Source organism: Aquarana catesbeiana, linkage group LG07, assembly GCF_042186555.1.
Source record: "Aquarana catesbeiana isolate 2022-GZ linkage group LG07, ASM4218655v1, whole genome shotgun sequence".
Classification (NCBI taxonomy): domain Eukaryota; kingdom Metazoa; phylum Chordata; class Amphibia; order Anura; family Ranidae; genus Aquarana; species Aquarana catesbeiana.
The window spans coordinates 237,738,771-237,764,132 of record NC_133330.1 but is presented as its reverse complement, the minus strand read 5'-3'; the positions used below and the strand labels follow the sequence as shown (position 1 = coordinate 237,764,132).

General features: G+C 43.0%; 1 protein-coding gene across 2 annotated transcripts in view; it reads left to right on the top strand.

Annotated features, from left to right (window-relative positions):
- MTF2 (metal response element binding transcription factor 2) overlaps positions 1-18,917 on the top strand; it is a 67,251-nt gene extending 48,334 nt beyond the window's left edge. For both annotated transcript variants that reach the window (XM_073593130.1, XM_073593129.1), the window contains 5 exons: positions 2,218-2,385; positions 3,370-3,472; positions 6,447-6,505; positions 6,590-6,682; positions 9,158-18,917. In XM_073593130.1, coding sequence (XP_073449231.1) covers positions 2,218-2,385; positions 3,370-3,472; positions 6,447-6,505; positions 6,590-6,682; positions 9,158-9,512 — 778 coding nt within the window. In that variant the 3' untranslated portion in view covers positions 9,513-18,917. The remainder of the gene's footprint in view (positions 1-2,217; positions 2,386-3,369; positions 3,473-6,446; positions 6,506-6,589; positions 6,683-9,157) is intronic.
- Positions 18,918-25,362: the final 6,445 nt, after the last annotated feature.

Sequence of the window (25,362 nt, the reverse complement as noted above, 5' to 3'; positions counted from 1 at the left end):
ATTGGTCTAACTTTACTTTACTAACTTTGTTTTTTAATTCATGAAACTCCCAAAAAAAGCTTTTGAAAAATTGTTGCGCAAATACTGTGTGACGTAAAAAGTTGCAACAACCGCCATTTTATTCCCTAGGGTGTCGCCTAATAAAACATATATATTGTTTGGGGCTCTGAGGAATTTTCTAGCAAAAAAAAAAATTTTTACATGTAGGAGAGGAGTGTCAGAATAGGCCCGTTATGGAAGTGGTTAAATAACAAACATGTTATACTTGCCTCCTCTGTACAGTTGGTTTTGCACAAAGCAGCCCGGATCCTCCTCTTCTTGGGTCCCTCTTTGCTGCTCCATAATTGGAAGAAAGTTGAGAGGATTAAACTAGGGGTGGGCCGACATCCCAATGTGTGGATAGAAAGAAGTAGGGTACCCCTGACCTGGCCCCATCCCCTCTCTCCCCTTATTGGCTGATTGACTTTGACAGCTGCAGGAGCCAAGGGCTCTGCTGCTGTGTCTCAGCTAATCAGGAGGAGTGTCCCAGATGGCTTAGACATTTGTGGACATCGCTGGAGAGAGATGGGGCTCAGGTAAAATCCTGGGGGGGGGGGGGGCTGCTTCACACCAAAAACTTTTTTATAAAATACTTCTGCCTTTACAACTCCTTTTAATATCGCTTTAAAGTGTATGCAAACCTAAGAACAATCGACAGGAGCGGGGTCGAGCAGCACTGTTTGTGTTTATGGACACAGACAGCCTGGCTCAGGATTGAGCCTGGAGGTGTGCCACAATAGAAAGCGGTTTCCTGTGGTGGCATGCTGAAAAGAGAAGGGGCCAGGAACGTCAGCAGGGGACCCGAGAAAAGGATTTGGGCAGGTAAGTATAACTAACCTCTTTATTAAAATAAGTAAAGTAAATATACCTGAGGCCAAGCAGCTTCCCGATCGCATGACCACTGTGATTGGCGCTCTGTGGTCACATGATCTGAAGCCTGTCCCACTGGCTCCTTATCAGAAGTCGTGATTCAGAGCTGTCAAAGATGGCTCTATCAGTGTTCTAGAATCACTCTTCCAGCACACAATCTCTGACCGCCCTGGGCTCATATGTGTGGTGCCAGGACATTAACCACTTGCTGACCACTTGCCGACCGCTGCACGCTGATATACGTTGGTACAATGGCAGTGGTGGGCAAATGGGCGTACCTGTACGTCCCCTATAAAAGGTGGGGATAGCAGGCACGCGTACAGCGTGACCGTACCCGCGGGAGGTTTCCCGGCGATCGCGTCACGGAGCCTCAGAACGGGGAAGTGCCTATATAAACAAGGCAATTCCCCATTCTGGCTTGTGTCATGACAGATCACCGCTCCCTGTCATTGGGAGCGGTGATCGCTGTCATGTGACTTGAAGCGCTCCCTAGGACACACTTAATCCCTTAATCGCCCCTAGTGGTTAACCCCTTCACTGCCAGTGTCATTTACACAGTAATCAATGCATTTTTATAGCACTGATCACTGTATAAATGACAATGGTCCCAAAATGGTGTCAAAATTGTCCCATGTGTCCGCCATAATGTTGCTGTCCTGATAAAAATCGCAGATCGCCACCATTACTAATAAAAATTAAATAAAAATGCCATAAAACTATCCCCTATTTTGTAGACGCTATAACTTTTGCGCAAACCAATATACGCCTATTGTGATTTTTTTTTTTTTTTTTTTCTTTTTTCTTCTTCACCAAAAATATGTAGAAGGATACGTATTGGCCTAAACTGAGGGAAAAAGTGTGTGTGTATATATATAAAAATGTATTTTTTGGGGGGGGGATATTTATTATAGCAAAAAGTAAAAAATAATGCGTTTTTCTTCAAAATTTGACGATTTTTTGTTTATAGCGCAAAAAATAAAAACCGCAGAAGTGATCAAATACCACCAAAAGAAAGCTCTATTTGTGGGGAAAAAAGGACGTCAATTTTGTTTGGGCGCCACGTCGCACGACCGCGCAATTGTCAGTTAAAACGACGCAGTGCCGAATCACAAAAAGTGCTCTGGTCAGGAAGGGGGTAAAATCTTCCGGGGCTGAAGCAGTTAAATCCCACTTTTCCTGCCAATGTATACAGTTATATGTGTTACATGGTTGGGAATTGGTTCAAAGTATTGTCATGTATTCTATATCCCCATCGGATAAATTTCCTATCACTTCTGCAGATTCAGTTTAAATATATTTTCTGCACAGGTTTATGTCTGGGAAAGAAATCAAGAAAAAGAAACATTTGTTTGGTCTCAGAATTCGGGTCCCTCCTGTTCCTCCAAATGCTGCTGTGAAACTGGAGAAAGAAGAGAGCACATCCCATGAATTCAAGATTAAAGGCAGGAAGTCCTCAAAGCTTCATCCGGTTACAAAGCAAGTAGTAGCAAAAGCCTTGAGCATTCATCTGTTTTCTGGTTATACAAACTGACATCCCCTCTCCCAGTTCTCTAAGTAGAGATGGAGTGAGCTGTTCATGCAAACTGAAAGATGTAGAAACTGTCCTGGGACTACTTGTTACAGTTCAGCATTCATTGTGCACTTTGAAGTATGGAAGTACAATGAGAATGTTATACCCATAATTATATAAAGTAATGTGTAAACTTCAATACGTAAAACATTTTTAATTTTATGAATTATACAATACTACTATGTCTGCTTCCAGGCAGTGCTCTACTTGGATAACCAAAGGCTGTGGGGCCAGACATTTAGGCAGGCCATAGATACGAATTTCAATTCCCCGCCCATCAACACAGCCAGCGTTGATAAGGGAATCCCTCCCACAGTGCCATTGTGTTCTGCCGTCACAGGGAGCCTTCCTGACCAGGAAAACACATTGATTACTGCTAGCCGCTATAGCCATTGGCAGTAACTGAATGCAAAAAATCCGACCGGATGGTAGTACTGAATTCATTCGATGGATTGACTTCAGTGCAACCAGCTTGCCCATACATGGATCGATTCTCAGCCAGTCCCTGCTGAACAGGCTGAAATTCGATCCATCTAGAGTTGGCTTTAGTCTCTTTAATGCATTTTTGTCTTTAAAGTCCCACTCTTCTCACAATGTCTTGGCACAAATGAGACATTACACACACAATACCTATAGGGAAAGTGCAGGACCTAAGCCTACCTTCCATTAGTAGGAATACAAATCATACAACTGCCCAAATTTGTGTATCTCTATTTATTTTATGACCTGAGATGCAGGCATAGCTTTGCATGATGATGGCAGCAAACTGCACCAAGTATGGTAAATGTAAACCTGGACCTGTGGGTAGCAAATGCTGGATAACAAACAACCTCTGAACTAGAAGTTGTATACAACATTTTGGCTTATGTCATTTCTCTTGTCCATTCTAGAGAGGAAAATAATGGAGAAGTCAAGAAGAGGAAGCCAGTAGGTCGCCCACCAGGTTCACATAGAAGAAAGATCTTACAAAATGACTCTCTTGATTCTTCATCGGTAATCATGAATCTATGTTGTACAGTTTTTTTTGTTGGTTACAGAGCAAAGATACTTATATGTTGTTACTCAGGTTTAAAGCCTACCACATATATTTCTTGTAACGCAACCTGTACTTCATATTTATAAGTGTGCTAGTTTTTCAGCTTTTCCTTATTGGATTTGCAGAAGTAATAGTCAAAAATACGGCCAATTTCTGAAAGTAAAAGTCAAGATTTTTACTGTCCACACGTCAGGTCAAATGCCTATAATTAGTGTATATTCAATATGAAAGTATAATTTATGTATCATTTTAATTGAGGTTTTCAACCAGCAGGAGATACTATACGATTTTTCAAATATTTACAAGGTTAAAGTGGGTTACAAAGCCTAAACCTTTTTTTACCTAAAGTAGTTGTAACCTTAAATGGCTCACACAGACACATGAGCTGACAGGCAGAGGGGGGAGAGAGAGAGGAGAGAAGCTGATGGAGGCCTGTAAACTGACCATGGTAATCTGGGCTCAGCAGCTATGATTACCGTGGTCAGCACACAGAGGGGGACACAGAAATTGGCAGGATCAACCAGGTTTTTTAGAGTGACAGGCTAAGACAGCACAAGCCTTTTTTCTTTTTTTCTTTTTTTTACAGCCACTTTAATGCATTCCCTACATTAAAGGGTAAGTTCACCTTTACAGAAAAATCTGTATGGTGAACTTGCACATGACCCCCTCCTCGCCCCTGCTGACCTGCATGGCAGCGATCACCCATTCTTAGCCCCGGGATAGCCGCCTTAGAAATCCCCGTAGCTTAATCTCCTAAACGTACCCCGTCAGGAATGATGTTTAGAAGCATTCTAATTGGTCGGCGCCGTCACATAGGTGGCGCCGACCAATCAGAACCCAAGGAAGCCATCCTCTTTGGGTAGAAGAAGAGAGAAAGCTGAGAGGATTTCTAAGAGCCGGAGCTGTGAGGTGGCTAAACAGGGGTTCAGAAGGGGCGATCGCCGCCATGCAGGACAGGGGATGGCGAGGAGGGGGTCCTGTGTAAGGTCACCTTACAGTTTTTTCTGTAAAGGTGAACTTACACTTTTAAGGTAAAAAAATGTTTGGGTAGTACTATCACCACCCTGCCCCCTCCATATACTCACCTGAGCCCTTGCTCGATCCAGCGCTCTGCCTGTATGTAGTGGCTCTCCTTGCTTCCACAGGCTTTACTGACGCCATGGGAGCCATTGGCTCCTGCCAATGTCAGTCAAATCCTGTGACGAATGAACCGGGGAATGAGCAGCACTGTCTGTGTCTATGGACGTAGACAGTGTGGCTCGGGATTGTGCCGGGAGGTGTGCCACAATAGGAAGTGGCTTTCTGTGGTGGTGCACCAATAAGAGGCAGGAGCATCTGCAGAGGACCCAAGAAGAGGTTGTTTGGGGCCATCTGTGCAGTACCATTGCAGCGCAGGTGAGTATGACATGTTTGTCACAGTATATAGCCTTTACAACCACTCTAAACTGGTTTTCAGTGCAATAGAATTACACAGAGCAGCAAGTATAACATGTTTGTAAGGTTTATCACTTTTATCCTAGTTGCTTTTTTTTTTTTTCCTCTCCCCCTGAGTTTAGTGGCTCAAGCTCAAATATAGGTAAATGAGTTGGAAAATTCTGTATGGGTATTGACCGTGCGACCGTTTCAGCTATGCTTTTTTAGTGAACCAATAATGCTCTGTAAATTTTGTTTCATGGGTTAACTAACGTGTATTAAATACTTATTAGTAGAATAAAGAAGCTGTATAAATAGTGACGAATTAGACCTGTGTTGGTTAAAATGTATACATTTTAAAATTGACCCAAAAGCCATTAGTCTCTTTTTAAATTAAAAGTAGAACTAAAAGGATTTGTTTTCCTTTTTGGATAGAGTTAAGGCGGTTTATAAACCCAGAATTTGAGACTTTCATATTTGGCGATGATGAACATGACGGGCATAGAGGCCCTCTCCTCTTTCTTATCGTACATCACGGGACACAGAGCCATAGTAGTTACTGTGTGGTTATAGGCCACCTTCAGGTGATGGACACTGGCACACCCTAAAACAGGAAGTCCACTCCCTATATAACCCCTCCCACTACTGGGAGTACCTCAGTTTTTTCGCCAGTGTCTAAGGTGTAGTTCACGAGTAAAGATGTGCTGTGCTGAGCTCCACTGGAGCAATCCTTGCTGGGGCTAGCTATGCAGCGGGTCCATTCAAAGTGTCTTTTAGGCTGAATTGAATGGTACCCGGGACTCGTGTCCGAAGAAACAAGGTTTTACCTGTAACACTTCTCTTTTTAGAGAGCTGGACCCCGGGATCCAGTGCTTTGGTATTTTAGAGCCATAAAGTTTTAATGGCGGGGTGCTATTACAGGGCCAGGAGTGTGGGGTCCCCGGTTCCTGAAGGTTTGTTAACGGAACCCACTGTGAAGGGTGAAGATTGGGTCTGTTGGTTTTTACCACAGAAAATCCTGCGGCGGGAAAGGTAAGTGGAGTTTTTCTAAGAAATTTTTAAAATTTTCTTATGAAATGTCTCATTTAAAAAGTAAAATGCTGTCATGCCTAAGTGTCACCACTGGGGGCTGTATGGAGCACGTACCTTCTCATGCTTTGCTCAGAGATCACGCTGTGTCACAGAAGCAGCAGGCTTTTTTCCTCCAGCTAGCAGGCAGACCTCCGGTAAGTTCGGGGGGGATTTTGCTTCACCAGACACCCCCCACCTGGGCTGAACTCTCCCCCTCTTCACGAGGCTGAACATTAGGAGAGAGCTAAGAACGATCGGCGATGCCGTTTTTTTTCTACTACTATGGCTCTGTGTCCCGTAATGTACTTCAAAGAAAAGGATTTTACAGGTATGCTGTTATAAAAATCCTATTATTCAAAACTAAAAAAGTTTTGCCTTTTAGTTACACTTCAGTTCTGTCACTTGAAATGTGAGTAACATTTTAATACTTCATCCTTTTGTTGTTAGAAAATGGAAACTGATTCAGTGTTGGAGAAGAACTCCACATTGGAGTCATCTGATATAAAGTAAGAACCATTTTTGTTTCCTTTTTATTTGTACTTGCCAAGAATGTTCTTACATTCTTAGTTTTATTTTATTCTGTATTGCAGAAAAGCAGAGGTCACCACTATCCCTGGTAATACTGATGTGGAGTCCAATGGGGCTGCAAGTTCAAAGGAAACTACCTCAACCACCCTTTCCAGGTATGTGGAAATCCATTAATACTGATTTTCATAAGTACTCTCCTGTATGAAACCGGTTTTGTTGCCCTAGCTATGAGTCCAAATTATTGTGAGTTTGATCATTGAGTGGTGTCTAAAAAAGAGCAACACTTTTTAGGTCCTGTTTACACCAGTGCCATTTAGGTGTGATACAAAAAAAATCCTGCTTGTTGTATAGTGATGCACTTTAATGAACGCACATAGGCTTTATTTGTAATGTAAATAAAATACAGTGCACATAAAAGGCACCATACCGAAACTGCAAAGACGTGAACCAGTCTTAGAGTTCTTCATATGATCCCAATAACAATCCTTTTGTACACACATGATATATTGGACTTGGATATATTGGTGAAATTGTCAAATTTAATTTAAAGTAAATTTTTAGTTTTATTAGTTCCTGCATTATTGAATTGTTTACAGTGAGCTGTATTTAAAGAAATCGTGTGTAAGGCACAATGTTCAAGCTGTAATTATCTGTGCTAATAGCAAGTAAGATAACCACTTCAATACCGCACGCCGTCATATGACGTCCTTGACTTTGTGCAGGGATATCTGAATGATGCCTGCAGCTACAGGCATCATTCAGATATCATTATTTGCAGGCGGCGATTCTGTGCACGATAAGAACTATTATAGTTTTGCCGCTTGATCGTTCTTATAGGCGACGGGAGGGGACGCTCCCTCCCGCCGCCATCTGGTGCTTCTCCAGGCTCTCCCGTGCCATCGGGGGCCTGGAGAAAGAATCAGACGCCGCCAGATGGCCATAGAGATGACTGGTGACCAGATGGTCACCAGTCATCTCTATGACTGTCGGAGGCGTCGCGCCCGGACCCCGCATGTAAACAAAGCTGCGATCACCGATCTCGTGCTGACAGCGGCGAATTTTATTTTCCGATCTCATGCATTACAGCCTGGAGGAGAGATGTGGGGTCTTGTTGACCCCGCATCTCTCCATAAAGAGGACCTGTCAGGATAGATTCCTTTTACAAGGGATGTTTACATTCCTTGTAATAGGAATAAAAGTGATCAAAAAATTAAATCTAAAAATAAAGTAAAATAAAAAAAAGATTTTTAAAACGGCCCTGTCCCCCGGTAGCTCGTGCTCAGAAGTAAACACACACGCAAGTCCCGCCCACATATGTAAACGCCGTTCAATTTAGTGCTAGGCCTCCTCTGTAACTCTAAACTGGTAACCTGTAAAAAAAAATTTAAAGCGTCGCCTATGAAGATTTTTAACCACTTCCAAACCGGGCCTATTCTGGCACTCCTCTCCTACTTGTAAAAATCATCATTTTTTTGCTAGAAAATTACTCAGAACCCCCAAACATATATATTTTTTTAGCAGACACCCTAGGGAATAAAATGGCGGTTGTTGCAACTTTTTGTCTTGCACAATATCTGCGCAACAATTTAAATTAAAAAAATTAATTGTTAAAAAACAAAACAGGCCCGGTATTGAAGTGGTTAATGGATAAGTTCACCTTTTGTAACATGTGACATGTGGATGCAATGCTTTGCAGGCTGCAGTGTAAAAAAAAATAAAAATAAATAAGAGCACATTTTTAACCTGCCAATTCACGCGCAGTTTTATTTATTCATATTATCTATTTATTTTGTCTTTTTACAAAAGATGAACTTGGCCCTTTAAAAGGACTTAAATTAAAAAAAAAAATAATGCCTGGCCTTTTCAGTAACTTTCAATCCTCCCTCATAAATACTGCTTACTCCTGCTTTTCCCGCAGTTCCTATTGGCCAGTAACGGCTATACACTGTTGTGATGAGCCAATGGGAATTTATGATTGGGGAAAGGAGGGGGGATTTGGCATGCATGCGTCGACGCCACCAAATTTTTTCAAAGCTCTTCACCATAAGAACAAACTGACATTTTGCCAAAGTGAAGGCTTCTGCAGTTATCACTGTACAGTCTTCACTGCAGGATTGCACCATCCTTTCTTTCTCTGAACTTCTGGTAGGCAGGGAGGTAATAGATTTTGGTCTCCAGGATGAATTTAGTAGAAAAAGCTCTCTACAGGGACACACCCCCCTGCCCTCCTCTCCCTTGTAAAAAAAAGTTATTTTATTGCTTTCACTGCTTGTAACATGATAGTGAATGGGAAGAGAATTGTGTGACTTATCAGGCATAACCACACCCAAACCCCCCCTGCAGTTGAGGGGGGGGGGTCCTTGAGTACATCTTTCTATTGAATTCAGCCTGAAGACCCAAAGCTGTTAACCCCCTGCAATCAGAGACTGGAAGAGGACATGGCATTTCTGCAGTGAAGATTTCTACTGGATCCTGCAGCCTACAAGATGTGGGATATACATCATTGCAGGTCAATCACTAAATCTGTAAAGCTAAAAATGATTTTTAACTTTAAATTCAGCTTTTAAGTTTTGTTGCTGGCATATCATCTTTGTGTGCATACTGTATTGTGTGCTTTTTTTTTTGTTTAGTCCTCAGTCAGACTTGAGAAGAGTGACGCGCACAGGGAGGTCGTGGGCTACCATACCGCCGCCCAGGAAAAGGGGTCGCCATCCACGGAAAGCTCTCCAGGTTCACAATTCAGAGATAGGAAGAAACGATGAAAGCAAGGAGGATTCTCAGCTTGCTGCTGTCAACACAGATATAGTTAAAAATGTCACAGACCATGACTTACAGCTCCACCATTTGAAGAATTCCATTACCAACTACTTTGGTGCTGCTGGGAGGATAGCATGCGGGGAAAAGTACCGCATATTGGCTCGTCGAGTCACACTTGATGGAAAGGTTCAATATCTTGTGGAGTGGGATGGAGCCACAGCCTCTTGACCACTGTGCTGGACAGCTACTTGTTCTTCATATTCAGGTTCCTTGAAGTGAAAATAAGTTATTTTTGTTCACCCTGTTCACTGCCAAAGTGCCTGCAATACTTATGGTAGCAAATAGGTGCTGGAATAGAGAAAATAAGGGTTTATTTTTCATACAATACAAGCTTTTCCCAGTGATCATAAAAGACATTGCTTTAACCAAATATCTGCAGTAGTGCACATTTCTGACAATGGTATGACCTAACAGTATTTGTAACCAAGCATTAACGTTTTAGCGCAATATGTTTTTTTTTTGTTTATCCCCTTTGCTGCCAGGAAACTCGGCACTGTCAAGTTGCTGCTCTTCACAGAAAAATAAAATCTAAATAGGAAGTGGACCCTAAGCTTTAGACACGTCTGTATAGTAAAATTAAGTCTGCATGTCCCTGCTCTGTAGCACTGTTATCCTTGCGTGTTTACATTATGTTTGTGGATTTGGTCCGGATAAGGAATACCAATCTAGCAGACTGCATGAGATGCTGTACTGCATAAATATTTGGCAATGCTGGTCTTGGTCAGTGTGGAATGAAGGGGGTGCTTTACGGAGGAGGTCTCAAGCAGGGGTTCACTTCTGGAAGAAACAAAACAAACCTCTAAATACTTCATTATCCCCAGACCCCTGTTAAGTAATTGTAAAGATTGAACTGATTACCTACTGAAAAGCATGTGCTTGGCTATTGTCTTTTGTGGAAGCAGATGGTTTAATAATGGCTGTTATGTCAACAAAGTGCATGCAGCTTTAATTCTAACTGGATGAATTTGAGGAGATGAGCTTGAATATATTGAAATGTAGCTCCTGATTTTCCAGTAGTTTGGAAAAACAGTCTTTTGTCTAATTTTAACCAGTATCTATGCATGGGTGGCAAACATTGCTGACAGCCTGGTAATACTCAAGGTATTTTCTACTGCCAAAAAAGTCAGTAATCCAGCATTCCAGTATTCTTTCCTATTGAATAGGCTTCTCTTATTTGTGACATTCTGGTATACAAGCTCTTACCTCCATCTGAAGGATGAAAGCCTTCCTTGTATTGTTTTGTACTGTACTGCCTGTCAGCAGCATAGGGTGTAAATGGCATAAAAATTGAAGCAAAAGTGGACCTTTGTCCTACTGTACCAATCCGTTTATTTTGAGAAACTAGAATTCATATTCACTTTTCAAAAATAACTTGCATTTGTACTTATTTCAGCTGAGTTCTATTCAACAGCTGCTTAAAGGGAGCCTGGAACGTAATGCAAAAGGACATGCCATAATGCTCTGTTCTCAGCACTTGTCAGTAACAGTGTACCTCTGCTCAGCGCTCTTTTTACCCCTTGTGTATTCTTACTGGCATTTTCTATGTAAATGTTCCTTTTGCATAGATCGTGTTGGCTATACTCTGTTCAGTCTTTAGGAATGAAACTTTACTTAATAAAAATAGTGTAGCAAATGGAGTGCTCGTGTAAAAGAGCCTAAAAAAACCCTGCAGGGTGCAAAGAAACTTTAGGCCTATTGCAGAATTACTTTTCGTTAAACTGGTAGCCAGTGAGTTATGTCTCACATAATTTTGTGAGCAATTTTGTTTTTTCTTTGTATTAAAGTGATTGTAAAGGCTCGTTTTTTTTTTTTTTTTTCTTTCTTTAATAACAGACATGTCATACTTGCCTCCACTGTGCAGTTCGTTTTGCACAGTGTGGCCCCGATCATCCTCTTCTGGGTTCCCACAGCGGCACTCCCTGCATCGTATAACCCCCTAGGAGAAGCGCTGTCCTAGGGGGGTTACCTTGCAGGCGTGCTCCCGAGTCAAACATTTGCGTCCATAGATGCAGAATGCAGGACTCTGCCCTGCTGCCCGCGTCATTGGATTTGATTGACAGCAACAGGAGCCAATGTCTGCGCTGCTATAAATCTATTAAATCAAGAGCCGAGAACCCCGGGCAGAGAGGTACAGCGTGTCTCTGCCGTGGGATCGGGGGGGGGAGTCACTGTCAGAAGTTTTTTGCATCCTATGCAAAAAATAAAACGAGGGTTTACAACCCCTTTAATGCAAACATGACATCTGCCAAGCTCGATTTTATCTTGAAAGTAGTAATAAAGCCCAAATCCAAATTTTGAATAAACACATTTAGCATCCCATGCCTGTAGCAGTCATATGCATGTGGTGAAATTAAAAAAAAACAGGATCTGTGTGGAGCTTGTCTTTCACCTCATCATGTTATGGAGAGCAGTGAAGAGTATGGACAGTCGCAGCATGGTCTTATTTGAATCCCAGTGATCAAAAACAAGGTGAAAACATCTCATATAATTTAGGTTTTCTGGTTTATTTTATTAGTAATATATCCAGGTTCCAAAAACCGAAAGCAAATCATTGTCATATTTAGTCCTCTAAATGGCTCTACCGTTACATTATGGGAGAAAATATTTATATCAGATTTCTTTAAAGTGTCACTGGTGCTGTACCTCACTATACCCTCATGTACTCTACTTTGGCCAACACTATTGCCTTTCAGCAGTGTATTTAAGAAGTCTATCTTTTGTAAATGTGCCTGTGTAGGTAGATAGCCTTGTGGTGTTGTGTGTGTTTTGTTTTTTTCCATTTCTTTACAAATATGATCTATGCAATAATTTTACTTTTTAATATATGAGGGCAGTTGAATTACAGTTATGAAAATGTGTCAGAATATTTCTAGTAGTTAACCACTTGCCGACCGGCTCATGCTGATACACGCCGGCAAAGTGGTACGGGTGCGCATAATCATGCATGGGTACATCAGCCCTTTAAGAGCCGCCAGAGGGCATGCACACCCACTGCACGGTGGGGGACCCGATCCCACGCATGCTCGAGCCCCAGCACGGGGATGTGTGTGTGTAAACACGCAAGTCCTTGTGCGGTGAGGCGAGAGGAGACGTGTCGTTTGTTCCTAATGAAAAGGAACAAATATATGTCTCCTCTCTTGCTCAGTCCTATCTCCATACAGTTAGAACACACATTGAGGGAACACATTTAACCCCTTGATCGCCCCCTAGTGTTAACCCCTTTTCTACCAGTGACATTTACACAGTAATCGGTACATTTTTATATCACTGATTGCTGTATAAATGTCAATGGTCCCAAAAATGTGTCAGATCTGTCTGCCGCAATGTTGCTATCCTGATAAAAATCGCAGATTACCGCCATTACTAGTAAAAAAAAAATAAAATGACAAAAATGACAAATCTTTCTCATAGTTTGCAGACGCTATAACTTATGCGCAAACCACTATATGCTTATTGTGATTTTTTTTTTTTTTTTTTTTTAATAAACAAGAATATGTAGAAGAATATATATTGGCCTAAACTGATGAAGATTTTTTTTTTTTTTAAACAATTTGGGGATATTTATTATAGCAAAAACTAAAAAAAAAAAAATTCTCAAAATTGTCGCTGTTTTTTGTTTATAGCGCAAAAAATAAAAACTGCAGAAGTGATCAAATGCCACCAAAAGAAAGCTCTATTTGTGGGAGAAAAAGAAGGCAAATTTAGTTTGAGTACAGCATTGCATGACTGCGCAATTACCAGTTAAAGTGACGCAGTGCCGAATTGTTAAAAGTTCTCTGGTCAGGAAGTAGGTAAAATCTTCCCGGGGCTGAAGTGGTTAACACAAGCTTTTTTCCCACCCTTGCCTTTCAGCCTGTTGATCAGGCCCAAGTCATATTTGCAGGGCTGTAAGGACTCTTGTATACAGGCAGCTGATCCCATTCAACATAAATGGAGTTGTTTTTCCACCTCCTAGGAAACCCAGGTGTGGTGCACAGCCTCTCATAAACATGAATGACGGTGTCCTCCTGTACTCTGCTATACACCAGTGCGATTGTAAACAAAAGTATAGGTTGTGGGTATATGCAAAAAATATATATCTTTTTTTTTTTTTTTTTTTTGTTTACGTAAAATAGAATTTCTTATTTTGCATGCTCCTGGACACTATACTCATGTTTACTATAGTACCAGTGTATAATTGATTACAGAAGCACACAGCCATTCATGTCTTTGGAGGACGGCACTTGGGCTTCCCAGGTGGGAAAAAGCACCCACGCTTACCTTGAACAGGTTCAACTGCCCCTGTGCAAGAAGCCGTGGCCGCCCTTTTCCTCCTCCCACCCTTAGAAATTCATGGTGCTGATTTAAAAAAAAAAAAAAAATGCACCCTCCACAACTGAACAAAGGTGGGTTTTGGCTGGCGTGAGTGACATCAGTATCGTTTTCTTTTATTTCAGTACTGGCATTAGCACCCTACAGTGTGGGGGTTTTTTTTTTTTTTGTTTTTTTTTTGGCCTCGAGGAAATGCTTGTTGGCTGACTTTAAAGCAAATCACTCAAAAACATAAATGTAATATATTGTAGCTGATCACTTTTTAGGTGTGGTGGCTGCAGTATAGTCATCTTGGGCTGCTGTCCTCATTTGGATTACGAACATTCTCCTTTTTCTCCATTACATAGGGAGGGTGGTGGCACAGCATATACTGTGGAAGCTGTTAACATGGTTTTAGATAACTTTGAAGTGCACATGAAGTTTCAGGGACACCAGAATTCTGGCAAGCTCAACAGATATTTATGTATTTGTAGAAAATATGCATATCCTGAAAAAGAAATGAATGCAGCCGCTACATCTAAGGACTGAATTCTGGGTATGACTTTTATAGCATAGTTATATCCAGCTCCAGCCAGTGTAAGTATGCATATTCCATACGTGTGTGTGTGTGTGTGTGTATAACTGTAGTAGTTTACTACAGTGAAAGTAGGGTAAAGCATGATTCAGAGCTAAAAATATACTTACCACTCACCTAAACAAATGCAACATTTTGCATTAATTTGTTAGGGGTAGGGAGTTTTTTTTTTTATTTAGCGCTGCACCATTCTTTACTCGTTCTTTTTTCACTGTATTTTTTTACTGGGTGTGAGCGACTAAGAATTAGGAAACTTTCATACTCAGAAGTCTGTCTGTTACGATCAGCACAATGTTCTTGGTCTCATGATGGGTGCCATTCACAGAACGCCATTAATTTTTCAATGAATGCAAGGCATTCTCTGATTGCACTAAGATCATGATGTCACTGTCCTGCTTTCTCCATCTCGTTCAAACAGAATGCCTTGCATTTAATGATGATTCAAGCTGGACCATTGTAACTATACTATAAAGTCCATTCCTGTCATTCCGCTTTAAAGCGTATTTCCACGTTTGCAGTCAAAGTTTAAAAACCCCTGTACATGTTTTGTTCCCATTCACACAGCATACCTAAAAATAAAAAATATCTTCCTTTTTTTTTTTTTTTCCTAAAGGGAAGGTGGCTAATTCTAACCATTTCTGGAGAGACTCCGCAGACAGCAGTTTCTAAATTTGCTATGTTTATACTTGTTGCATGCTCTCATTAAAGTATGTTATCCCAATTTGACTGCAAAAGTGGAAATACACTTTTAAGGGCTCATACTTACCTATGCTTTGTGAAGCACGTGTTCCACAGTGTAGGTTGTTGTGGTGTAACCCTGCGCGCTATGCAGTAGAGCCAATGCACATGCAACGATGTGTTAAAAATAACATTATATCCATTTCTCAGCTTAGGTTCACATGTGTGGGCCGGAACGTGTGCAAAATCGTATGTATTCTTAATCCCTCCAGAAACACGCTGTTCTTTAGCAGACATACAGGGGTGCCTTTAAGTCTTAATGGCACCACCACACATTGGTACCATGCAGTTCAGTGCGACATGTTTCAAATAAAGGGTGGAGGACTTTTCCCCATGTTTCTTGTGGGTACAGCAGCCAATTCAAATAAAGGGGCTGCTGTACCTGTGTCGTGCACACGTGAACTTAGGCTTAGTCCATTCCTGTGCATTACCAACTCATTCATAATGAATAGCCTGCATTAAAGTGACCCTGTCAACAAATGGTCACTTTATAAGTAGACCAGCCCTGTAAAAGAAGCCCATCTATACTTTTCCAGTGGCCTCTGCCTTGAAATGCTACTACAGGACTTTGCTCCTGCCAGGTGTGTGAATACCTGCTCCTTCTGCCGCATTCTGTGGTTATTCCCACCGACTCCTATGTTTCATATTTTTTATTAGATTTGCAGGCACAATATGACATAGTGACAAAAGGCAATAACATGCCCGTAAGGCCTCATTCCCACGAGGCGGATCCGCTCAGCTCTGTCCGCCAGCTCAGCAGGAGATCTCTCCGTTGATCTCCGCTAAGCCTACGGATGACAGTTCCGTCTCTGCTCACTGAGCGGGGAGTGGCCTTTCAGAAAGCCGCCGATTTCCTATGGAGGGTTTGGGTGCAAACGGACAGCATGTCCGTTTTCATCAGATCTCATCCGATCTGCCAGGACGGATGCAAACTTATCGCCATACGTCTGATTTTAGCGGATTGGATGTCAGCGGACATGGTAACGGCTGACATCTGTTGCTCCATAGACCTGCATGGAGCGTCTGTTCACCTGAACGGTCCGTTCGTGTGAAAGGGGCATAAAGTACAAACAGGTCAAAGGGGGCCTGAACATGTCAGTGCCAGCATATGTGGGTAATGCATAGAAGATCGACTCCTAGGTTTATGATGTATGAGACAGGAATAAAAACTGCAGAGAAGGAACAGGTACTTGACCAACCTGGAGGGGTCAAATACAGTATTTGCAACAGCGGAGGAGCAGTGACGTGGCTGTGTTTCAAGAAAGTTTAGTACAGATGGGCTTCTTTTATTATTGACCCCTATCGTGGCAGGGTCACATTATTGCAAACCATGTTAATAGATTGCAAGTTTGAATCCAGCCAAATACTTTGAGTGACTGATAAGTATGCAGTAAGTGAAGTTGGAACTTCTGATCTGGTACTTTTCCCAGGCTAAAGAATAAGTTACATTTTTCAGCATCTGTAGCCTCTCAACCCTCCCCTGACAGGGATCCTCTCCCTGCACTCGCTTTCACAATTTGAAAACAGGGTCGCTGTTGTAGCTTTCTGTGAATGAATGCCTATAAGTACTGTTAACCAATGCATCTGATGGCTTGTACTTGTAAATAAACTACGAGGGCGCTAGTGAGCTCTCTTAGTCCATTGATCTTCCTGCTCTCAGGTGACTACCTGCCTATATGAGGCATAAGCAGACAGCTATGCTGAGATTGCACCTGCAGGCTCCTTGGAAAAAAAATAAAAAACAAATGCAAATTTTTTTTTACCTGGGGAAAAATGTGCATTTATTACACGTTAATTTTTTTAATGGTGAACTTATCCTTTAACTCAAAGTACTGAAGCCATTGCATCCATATGATGGCTAGACACCATTTTCAGGCTTTGGTCAGCAATGGCAACCTACATATTTTAGTACAGGTTTCCTTTAAATCGAGGGTAACGTTGATAAACTTTGCATCTAAAACCTTTGAGAAAACACGTGTCTCAGACAACGAATCGTAGCAATTTTTTTTTTACGAACTATATATTTTCAAATGCAATTTTGATTCAAATGCTAAAGCTTGGCCATATGTTACAGCCTGCTTCCACATTCTCCTTTTGTGTTTACCAACAGAGGGTCTATGTGACTGCATATAAGTTACATGGTAAAGGGAGACCCTCACACTTTGTTGCTGGTAAAGCTGTAGAAAACCTTTGTGAGATTGTATAGTATGGCTGTGCTCCAATTAGCTTCAATGTGACCTGAAAGGTGGTGCTTTTTGAGCTACTTTAAAGGATAAGTGCACTTCTCCTTTTTGCCCTGACCTAGGCTGGCCATACATTATACAATTTCTTGTTTAATTTACTTTAGATTTACCTTCGACTATGTAATGCAAGGGCCTGCCTGATTGCATGCAAATTGAAAGTGTTTAGGTTTAACCTCATTTTATTGTTTTGGTAAATCTAAGGAAAAATTATACAAGAAAATTGTATAATGTATGGCCAGTCTAAAACTCGCCTACCCTTCCCCTGCATACTTACCTTGAGCCAATGGCCTTGGCCTCCAGAGAATGATTGATTTTATTTTGGCCTTGCCTGACCATTGCAGTCTTATAGACTGTCCCTGGCCTCAAGATACAGCCCCATAGAAGTCTATGGGGCTATAATACACATATACAGGCAGTAGAGTGTTTGTCAAGCACTGCAAGACTCAATCACAGAAGGCCTTGGCTATCCCATCGAGTAAAGTATGCATCTGTTGGCTGGAGAAGGGGGTGCAGGGTCTGTCTGTTTTAAGTCTGGACAAAATAGAGAAGTGCACTTACCCTTTAAATCTACCAGAAGCACAGTCACTGTGTACTTTATTACTATGTCCATCAAGTGGATTTGTAGCAACTTGTTGCTAGAGAAAACAGATTTGCACTCAATGAAATGAAGCTCAGTTACCGAATGATTTAATGTTGAAGCTAGGTAGAAAATTCCAGTATCTCTTGTCCAATGCAGCTTTTGCTGATCATGGCACACCAGCAGATTGTGGCTGGCCAACTTCAGTAGCTGCAGTCAGCTTGAGATCTCAAAGCAAATCAGATTTGTACTTGGTGCGGATCTACTGCTAAGTTGCTATTGTAAAGCAACCACCACAGGTTTGTAAGATTCTTTCAACTGTGCTCAGTAAAACAGCTAAGTGCAATGTGTTCCTGGGATCAATGCTTGGGGGGACGCTCATTGATCCCTGAGGCCCTGTTCACACTTGAGTGACGTTACGACGTCACTTTTTTTGCGCTTTTTTGAAGTGGTACCATTCATTTTGAATGGGTCTCCCTCCGCTCCAAAAATGTGCCAAAGATCTCATGTACCAAATTTTCACACCGAGCCAGGCAGTTTTTGTAGTTGCTTGTTTTGCTTTGATTTTCTTGTGTTTTGTCATGACAATCGCAGAAAAATTGCTCCGCATTTCGGGTGCCATTAAGAAATAATGGCACTGCAAGAGCTTTGCACTTTTTGTTGCAATTCTGCTTGAGGTTCCAATACATTCAGGTATGAACAAGCCTAAAAACAGTCAGGAGGGAGGCGCAAACTCAGCTATGCTTAAAATGCATTGAGCACCGCCGATAAAGTTGAGCTGGGGCCGGGCGATAATATTCCACAATATATCTGTGATAGCTCATCTCTCAAGTAGCTTTACAAGTATAGTCCATTTTAATAACTTTTGAGTAACTTGCAGGTTTAAACTGACAGGACAAAGAAATATTAGATGTAAAAATACTTTAGTAAACCTTTGTAAATTGTTGTACAGAATACGGTTAAATTTTTTTGTAGCAAAATACAATTTTTAGAATGACAGAAATGCCACTGATTTTCTATCATGTATCATTGCATTTTATTTAAGTTTTAGGTAAAATGCTACCTTCAGTAATACAGCTTTATTTTCCTCCTAATTGAAACCTCATCATTAAAGTGCATTACAGTAGAAATTTGTTTTGTACATTCATTACTTATGTATGTAAAGGGAAACTCCAGTTAAAAAATTATATATATCTCGTATATATCGCAAGCCATAGAAAGAGATTTTCTATTTGAATATGGGTTTATCAAAATCATCAGCTTTTCTCATGTATTTGGCTCAATACCATTTTTATTTCTTATTTAAATTACATGGCAAGCTTGAGATCATATTAGACATCACCTGTAGTGGTCTGCACTAAAAATTTTTTTTTTTTTTGTTTACAAACTTTTATTAGGTACAAAAAATGGTACTGAGCGATTTGACAAATATCAAGAGAAATGCATAGAAAAATAGATAGTCTTACAAGAATTATATTTATGTTTACAGTGGTGGTACATAAAATTTTCAACTTTATGTATGAAACTTTTTTTATATTCGATATTAATAATTTCATTAGCGCAACACATTTTTTTTTTTATTATTGATCTTTTATGTATGAAACTTCTGCCTGTCTAACCCTACAGTGAGCTATACCGTGTATGTATACATGGTTAGCAATGATACGTGGGTAGGCCGTGGCATATAAACGATGCTCAATTGGTACTAAGGGGCCCAAAGTGTGCCAAGAAAATATCCCCCACACCATTACACCACCAGCAGCCTGAAGCGTTAATACAAAGCAGGAGAGATCCATGCTTGCACCAAATTCTGAACTCACCAGCTCAATGTCTCAGCTAAAATCAAGACTCATCAGACCAGGCAACATTTTTCCAATTGAGCCTGTGTGAAATTGGATTCTCCGTTTCCTGTTCTTAGCTGACAGGAGTGGCACACTGTGTGGTCTTCCGCTGCTGTAGCCCATCTGCTTCAAGGTTTGATGTGTTGTGCATTTAGAGATGGTATTATGCATACCTTGGTTATTTGCAAACGAGTGGTTATTTGAGTTACTGTTGCCTTTCTATCCTCTTGAACCAGTCTGCCCATTCTCCTCTGACTTCAGAAAGGCATTTTCCTCCACACAACTGTCGCTCACTGGACATTTTCTTTTTCAGATCATTCTCTGTAAACTCTAGAGATGGTGGTTTGTAAATATCCCATAGATCAGCAGTTTTTGAAATGCCAGCCCGTTTGGCACCAACAACCATTCCACTCTGTTACTTTCCCTTTCTGATGCTCGCTTTAAACTTTAGCAAGTCATTTTCACTGTGTCTAAATGCCTAAATTCAGTAAGTTGGTGCCATGTGATTTGGCTGATTAGCAATTTGTGTTACCAAGCAATTGAACAAGTGTACCTGAAAATGGGCAGATGTGTGTGTGTGTGTGTGTATATATATATGTGTGTGTGTGTATATATATATATATATATATATATATATATATATATATATATATATATATATATATATATATATATATATATATATATATATTACACACACACACACACACACACACACACACACACACACACACACACACACACACACACACACCCCCCAGATCAGCCTTAACATCTCCATTTAGTTAAAATGAATAACATTCCTGTTAAATGGCATCTGAACATGGGTGGAATATATTGGGCAGCAAGTGAACATGATGATCCTGATGTTGATGTATTGAAAACAGAAAAAAAAAATGGGCAAACGTAAGGATTTGAGCGACTTTTGACAAGGGCCAAATTGTAATGGCTAAATGACTGGGTCAGAGCATCTCCAAAACTCCAAAAAGAGTTGTCTAAAAAAGAAAAACCATCGCCAGGGTCATGGGCTGCCAAGGCTCACTGATGCATGTTGAGAGAGAAGGCTGGCCTTTGTAGTCCAGTCTATTAGAAGAGCTACTGTAGCTCAAATTCTGAAAAAGTTAATGCTGTTTTGACAGGTGTGAGAACATATAGTACATAGCAGTTTGTGCATGGGGCTGCATAGCCATAGAACGATCAGAGTGCCCATGCTGACCCATGTCCAAAGCCAAACAATGGGCACATTTGCATCAGAACTGAACCATGGAACAATGAAAGAAGGGGGCCTGGTCTTATGAATGTTTTTTTTATATCATGTGGGTGAGCTTACTGGGGGAAGAAATGACACCAGGATGCACTATGGGAATAAGGCAAGCCAGTGGGGAGACCTAAAGGATCTGACATCTTGGTTCCAGATACCACAGCATACCTTCAGAGGTCTAGCAGGGTCCAGGCTTTGATGGGTCAGGGACATTTTGGTGGAAAAGGAGGGACCTACTCAATATTGGTGTACATATTCTACAGAACACAAGGCGCTAAATATCTAACATGATTAGCTAAATGCGTATTGCTCAGCTATTGAGGGACATGTGTTATTTACTTGTGGGTTATACTGCAGCCTACAGGAGGATTGGGTATGGCAAAAATTGAGGGACATGTGTTATTTACTTGTGGGTTATACTGCAGCTTACAGGAGGATTGGGTATGGCAAAAAAATAAAATTTGTAGTCCAGCTCAGAAAAGCCCTTCATCTACCCAGTATTCACCCTTTTCTCTAGGCATCTTCCAGGACGGCACACCTGAGAGATGACTGGTCCACCTGACAGGAAACGCAAGCAACACATGAAGTTAAAAGGCCCCTCCCTTTCCCCTGCACCTCCAGTTCTTGATTGTGTTACCCTTTCGTTCATTGACGGACACAGCACTTCCATTCTTGACCGTAGGGTTATATCACCACCTTCGGGAGTAGGACTAGGCAGAAAGAAAGAACAAGCACAGCACCGCCTAGGGGCGATCCTTACTGGTAGTAACCCCCCACTCTGCTACAGGCAGCTCATTTTTTTTTTCTGCCTAGTCTAGAAGGACCTGGCTCCCTGCTGGGACCTGTGGTTCCTTTATTTAATTTTTTTATTATTTTGTTCTTATTGGTTTTGATCTGCATCTGCAAACTGCTGGGCTGGGTGACAGGCTGAATATCATAGATCCTGGTAGTCTCCCCAGCCTGGCCACCCAGCGTGCGCAGACCTGAGCTCTGTCCTTGGTCAACCACGACAAGCCCATCCTGGGACGGCCAGCGGGCTAGACGCCTTGCAGAGACACAGGCAACTGATGTCTGGGTCACTGTGGCCAATAGTCACTCTGTTTTAGGCGGGAGGTGGATCTGTCTGGGGAGTGTGAACCGCCAGGGCCGATCATAGCCAGTGTGCTTTGCACCCGGGCGCCTGCAGAGGTGAGGGCGCCGAAGTGCCAGAGTTCTCCCCTCCCCTCCTTGTGAGTGTCCATCTAGAACACCAGTGTGAGCATAGGGCAGCCCGGCAGTGCTGGGGGGGGGAGGGGCGATCCTCTTCCTGACACAAGGGTTCTAGTCAGTGGCTGCTGAGTGCTGATGTGCAGGAATGAATTCCTCACACTGGGACCCTGCACTGTCTCTACCAACTCCAGTTGGAATGCCTCCCCCTCCCATCTCTATCTCGGGCTGCAAGGAGAGAGAACCAAGGTGAGTCGGTGTTCAGTGTGATGAGGATGGCATCCCCAGCACACCTTTACATGTGCTCTGGGCTGCCCCTGCTAGGAAATGTTTTATGGCATGATAGATTACATAGGATACACAGCCCCTGTCCCTTCCTGCACCTCAGTAGTCCATCTACAGATGTGACGTATAATGAGATGTACTAAGAGCCCTTTCACACTGACAGTGTGGGGGCATCGCCAGTAATGCGCCGCTACTTTTAGTGGCGCTTTAGCTGTACATTTAACCCCCACTAAAGGGTTCAAAGGCGCTTTAGGAATGGTGTATACACTGCTCTTAAAGCGCTTCAAAGAAGCTACTTCCAGGAATTTTTTTGGATGTCGTGCCAGCGCACTGCTCCAGTGTGAAAGCATTCGGGCTCTCACACTAGGATTGCCGAAAAGGCTTTTTTCAGGCGCTATTTTTAACGCTAAAACGCCTACAGTGTGAAAGGGGTCTAATGGACCATCCCCTGTACTATGTCTGCAGTCTCTGATCATCTCCTCTACTATGTCTGCAGTCTCTGATCATCTCCTCTACTATGTCTGCAGTCTCTGATCATCTCCTCTACTATGTCTGCAGCCTCTGATCATCTCCTCTACTATGTCTGCAGCCTCTGATCATCTCCTCTACTATGTCTGCAGCCTCCGATCATCTCCTCTACTATGTCTGCAGCCTCCGATCATCTCCTCTACTATGTCTGCAGCCTCCGATCATCTCCTCTACTATGTCTGCAGCCTCCGATCATCTCCTCTACTATGTCTGCAGCCTCCGATCATCTCCTCTACTATGTCTGCAGCCTCCGATCATCTCCTCTACTATGTCTGCAGCCTCTGATCACCTATATAATGTCTGCAGTCTCTGCTCATCTCCTGTATCGTGTCTGCAGTCTCTGCTCATCTCCTGTATCGTGTCTGCAGTCTCTGCTCATCTCCTGTATCGTGTCTGCAGTCTCTGACCAACTCCTATATCGTGTCTGCAGTCTCTGACCAACTCCTATATCGTGTCTGCAGTCTCTGACCAACTCCTATATCGTGTCTGCAGTCTCTGACCGTCTCCTATATCGTGTCTGCAGTCTCTGACCGTCTCCCGTGCTATGTCTGCAGTCTCTGACCGTCTCCCGTGCTATGTCTGCAGTCTCTGACCGTCTCCCGTGCTATGTCTGCAGTCTCTGACCGTCTCCCGTGCTATGTCTGCAGTCTCTGACCGTCTCCCGTGCTATGTCTGCAGTCTCTGACCGTCTCCCGTGCTATGTCTGCAGTCTCTGACCGTCTCCCATGCTATGTCTGCAGTCTCTGACCGTCTCCCGTGCTATGTCTGCAGTCTCTGACCGTCTCCCGTGCTATGTCTGCAGTCTCTGACCGTCTCCCGTGCTATGTCTGCAGTCTCTGACCGTCTCCCATATCATGTCTGCAGTCTCTGACCGTATCATGTCTGCAGTCTCTGACCGTCTCCCGTATCATGTCTGCAGTCTCTGACCGTCTCCTGTATCATGTCTGTGGTATTTCTGGGAGCTCTTTCTAACAGACTCTGTAACAGAAGTGCCCTCTATTTCCATCAGAGAGGCCCCCCTCCAGGTCCCAATAAAGTACACTTGCTTCTTTCTGTATTTTGTTTATTGTTAAGAGATCATGTAAGGATCCCAGGGTAATGGACTTTGTGGGGGAGCATCTCTGTGGTTTGAGTCGTTGCCATAGAAATATTTGTAAAGGCGAGGAGTTATGTGGGGGCACCAGAAATATTTCTGCACCCAGGTGCCTGTGAACCGAGGATCGGCCCTGTGAACCGCAATCCCTGCTGGATGAGTAAGCAAGTACATGCTCCACCAGCCCGGTCCGGGCATGGTTTGGAGCAGCTGGGTACTCCCTGGGGTGGTCGGTTCTGGGGAACTTCCTCTTTCTGTCCCCCTATTATGCTGCCTGGTAGCCTTAGCAGTCGGTTGCTGGGTGCCACTAGGTGGACGTTTTGGCCCCTACCTGACCTTTGTGGGGTCCCCTCCGGACAGTCGGTGCTCTCCAGGTGCAGGTGTGTGGCTGGCGTCAGCCTCCACGTGTAGCAGCCATTTGTTTGGGGCTGGGCGCTGCGGCCATTTTCCCATAGCAGCAGTGGCCATTTTTGCCTTAGTCTTTGGGCAATCCTGGCTTCGGGCTCTGTCTGCAGAAGTGCGGCCGGTGGCCATTTTCATGTAGCCTCGTGGGGAGACTTCTGCTGGTCCTCTAGCACTTGGAGCCTGGCACGAGTGCAGATCTCCTTGTGGCTTATCCCATCTGTCGGAGGACGGACAGCACTGCTCTTTCTGAGGTTTAGGTCGAGGTGGTGAGTCCTTCTGGGGTTCCCCCAGTCTGCGGCAGCTGGGGGGTAGTTTCCTTGTGGGCGTTCGGTCCCTGGTGGTGTCCGGTCGAGCATGGGAATTCCATGGCGTCTGAAGCAGATGCCCCTCCCCCAGACACCCCCGTGACAGCAGCTGGTCTCTCTGGGTCTGCTGTTCCCCTGGATGCTTTTTCGGCGGTCCTGGATTCCTTCATCTCCCGGGTTGAAGTGGTGTGTGGGTGTAAGGCGGTTAAAGAACGTCCCCTACCCCCTCCGTCTTCTAGGGAGGACTCTGATCCAGAGTTGGGCTCCGGCGTGGAGGATGGCCCCTGATCCTTCGGACAGTGAGGCGGAATCCTCTGCGTCCGTCCACTGCGCATGAGAAAGCGCTGGTGTGCGCACTTTGTGACGGTGTGTGATACCTTGAAAATTGAGGATCCGGTGGGGGCGTCTGAAAGTGTTGGTGCCCTTTGGGTCTCATAAGCCGGTCCGCACCGCTAAGGTGTTTCCTTACCTGTTTATTTACAAGGATTGGGATAGCTCGCAGAGGTCCCTTTCAGTTCTGAGGCGTTTTTCAGTGTTACCCCTTTGATTACGGTCTGCTGAAGAAATGATCTTCCCCCCTGTCGTTAATCCACCAGTATCTAGGTTGAACAAGGCAACCATGATTCCGGTGGAGGAGTCCCCTTCTTTCAA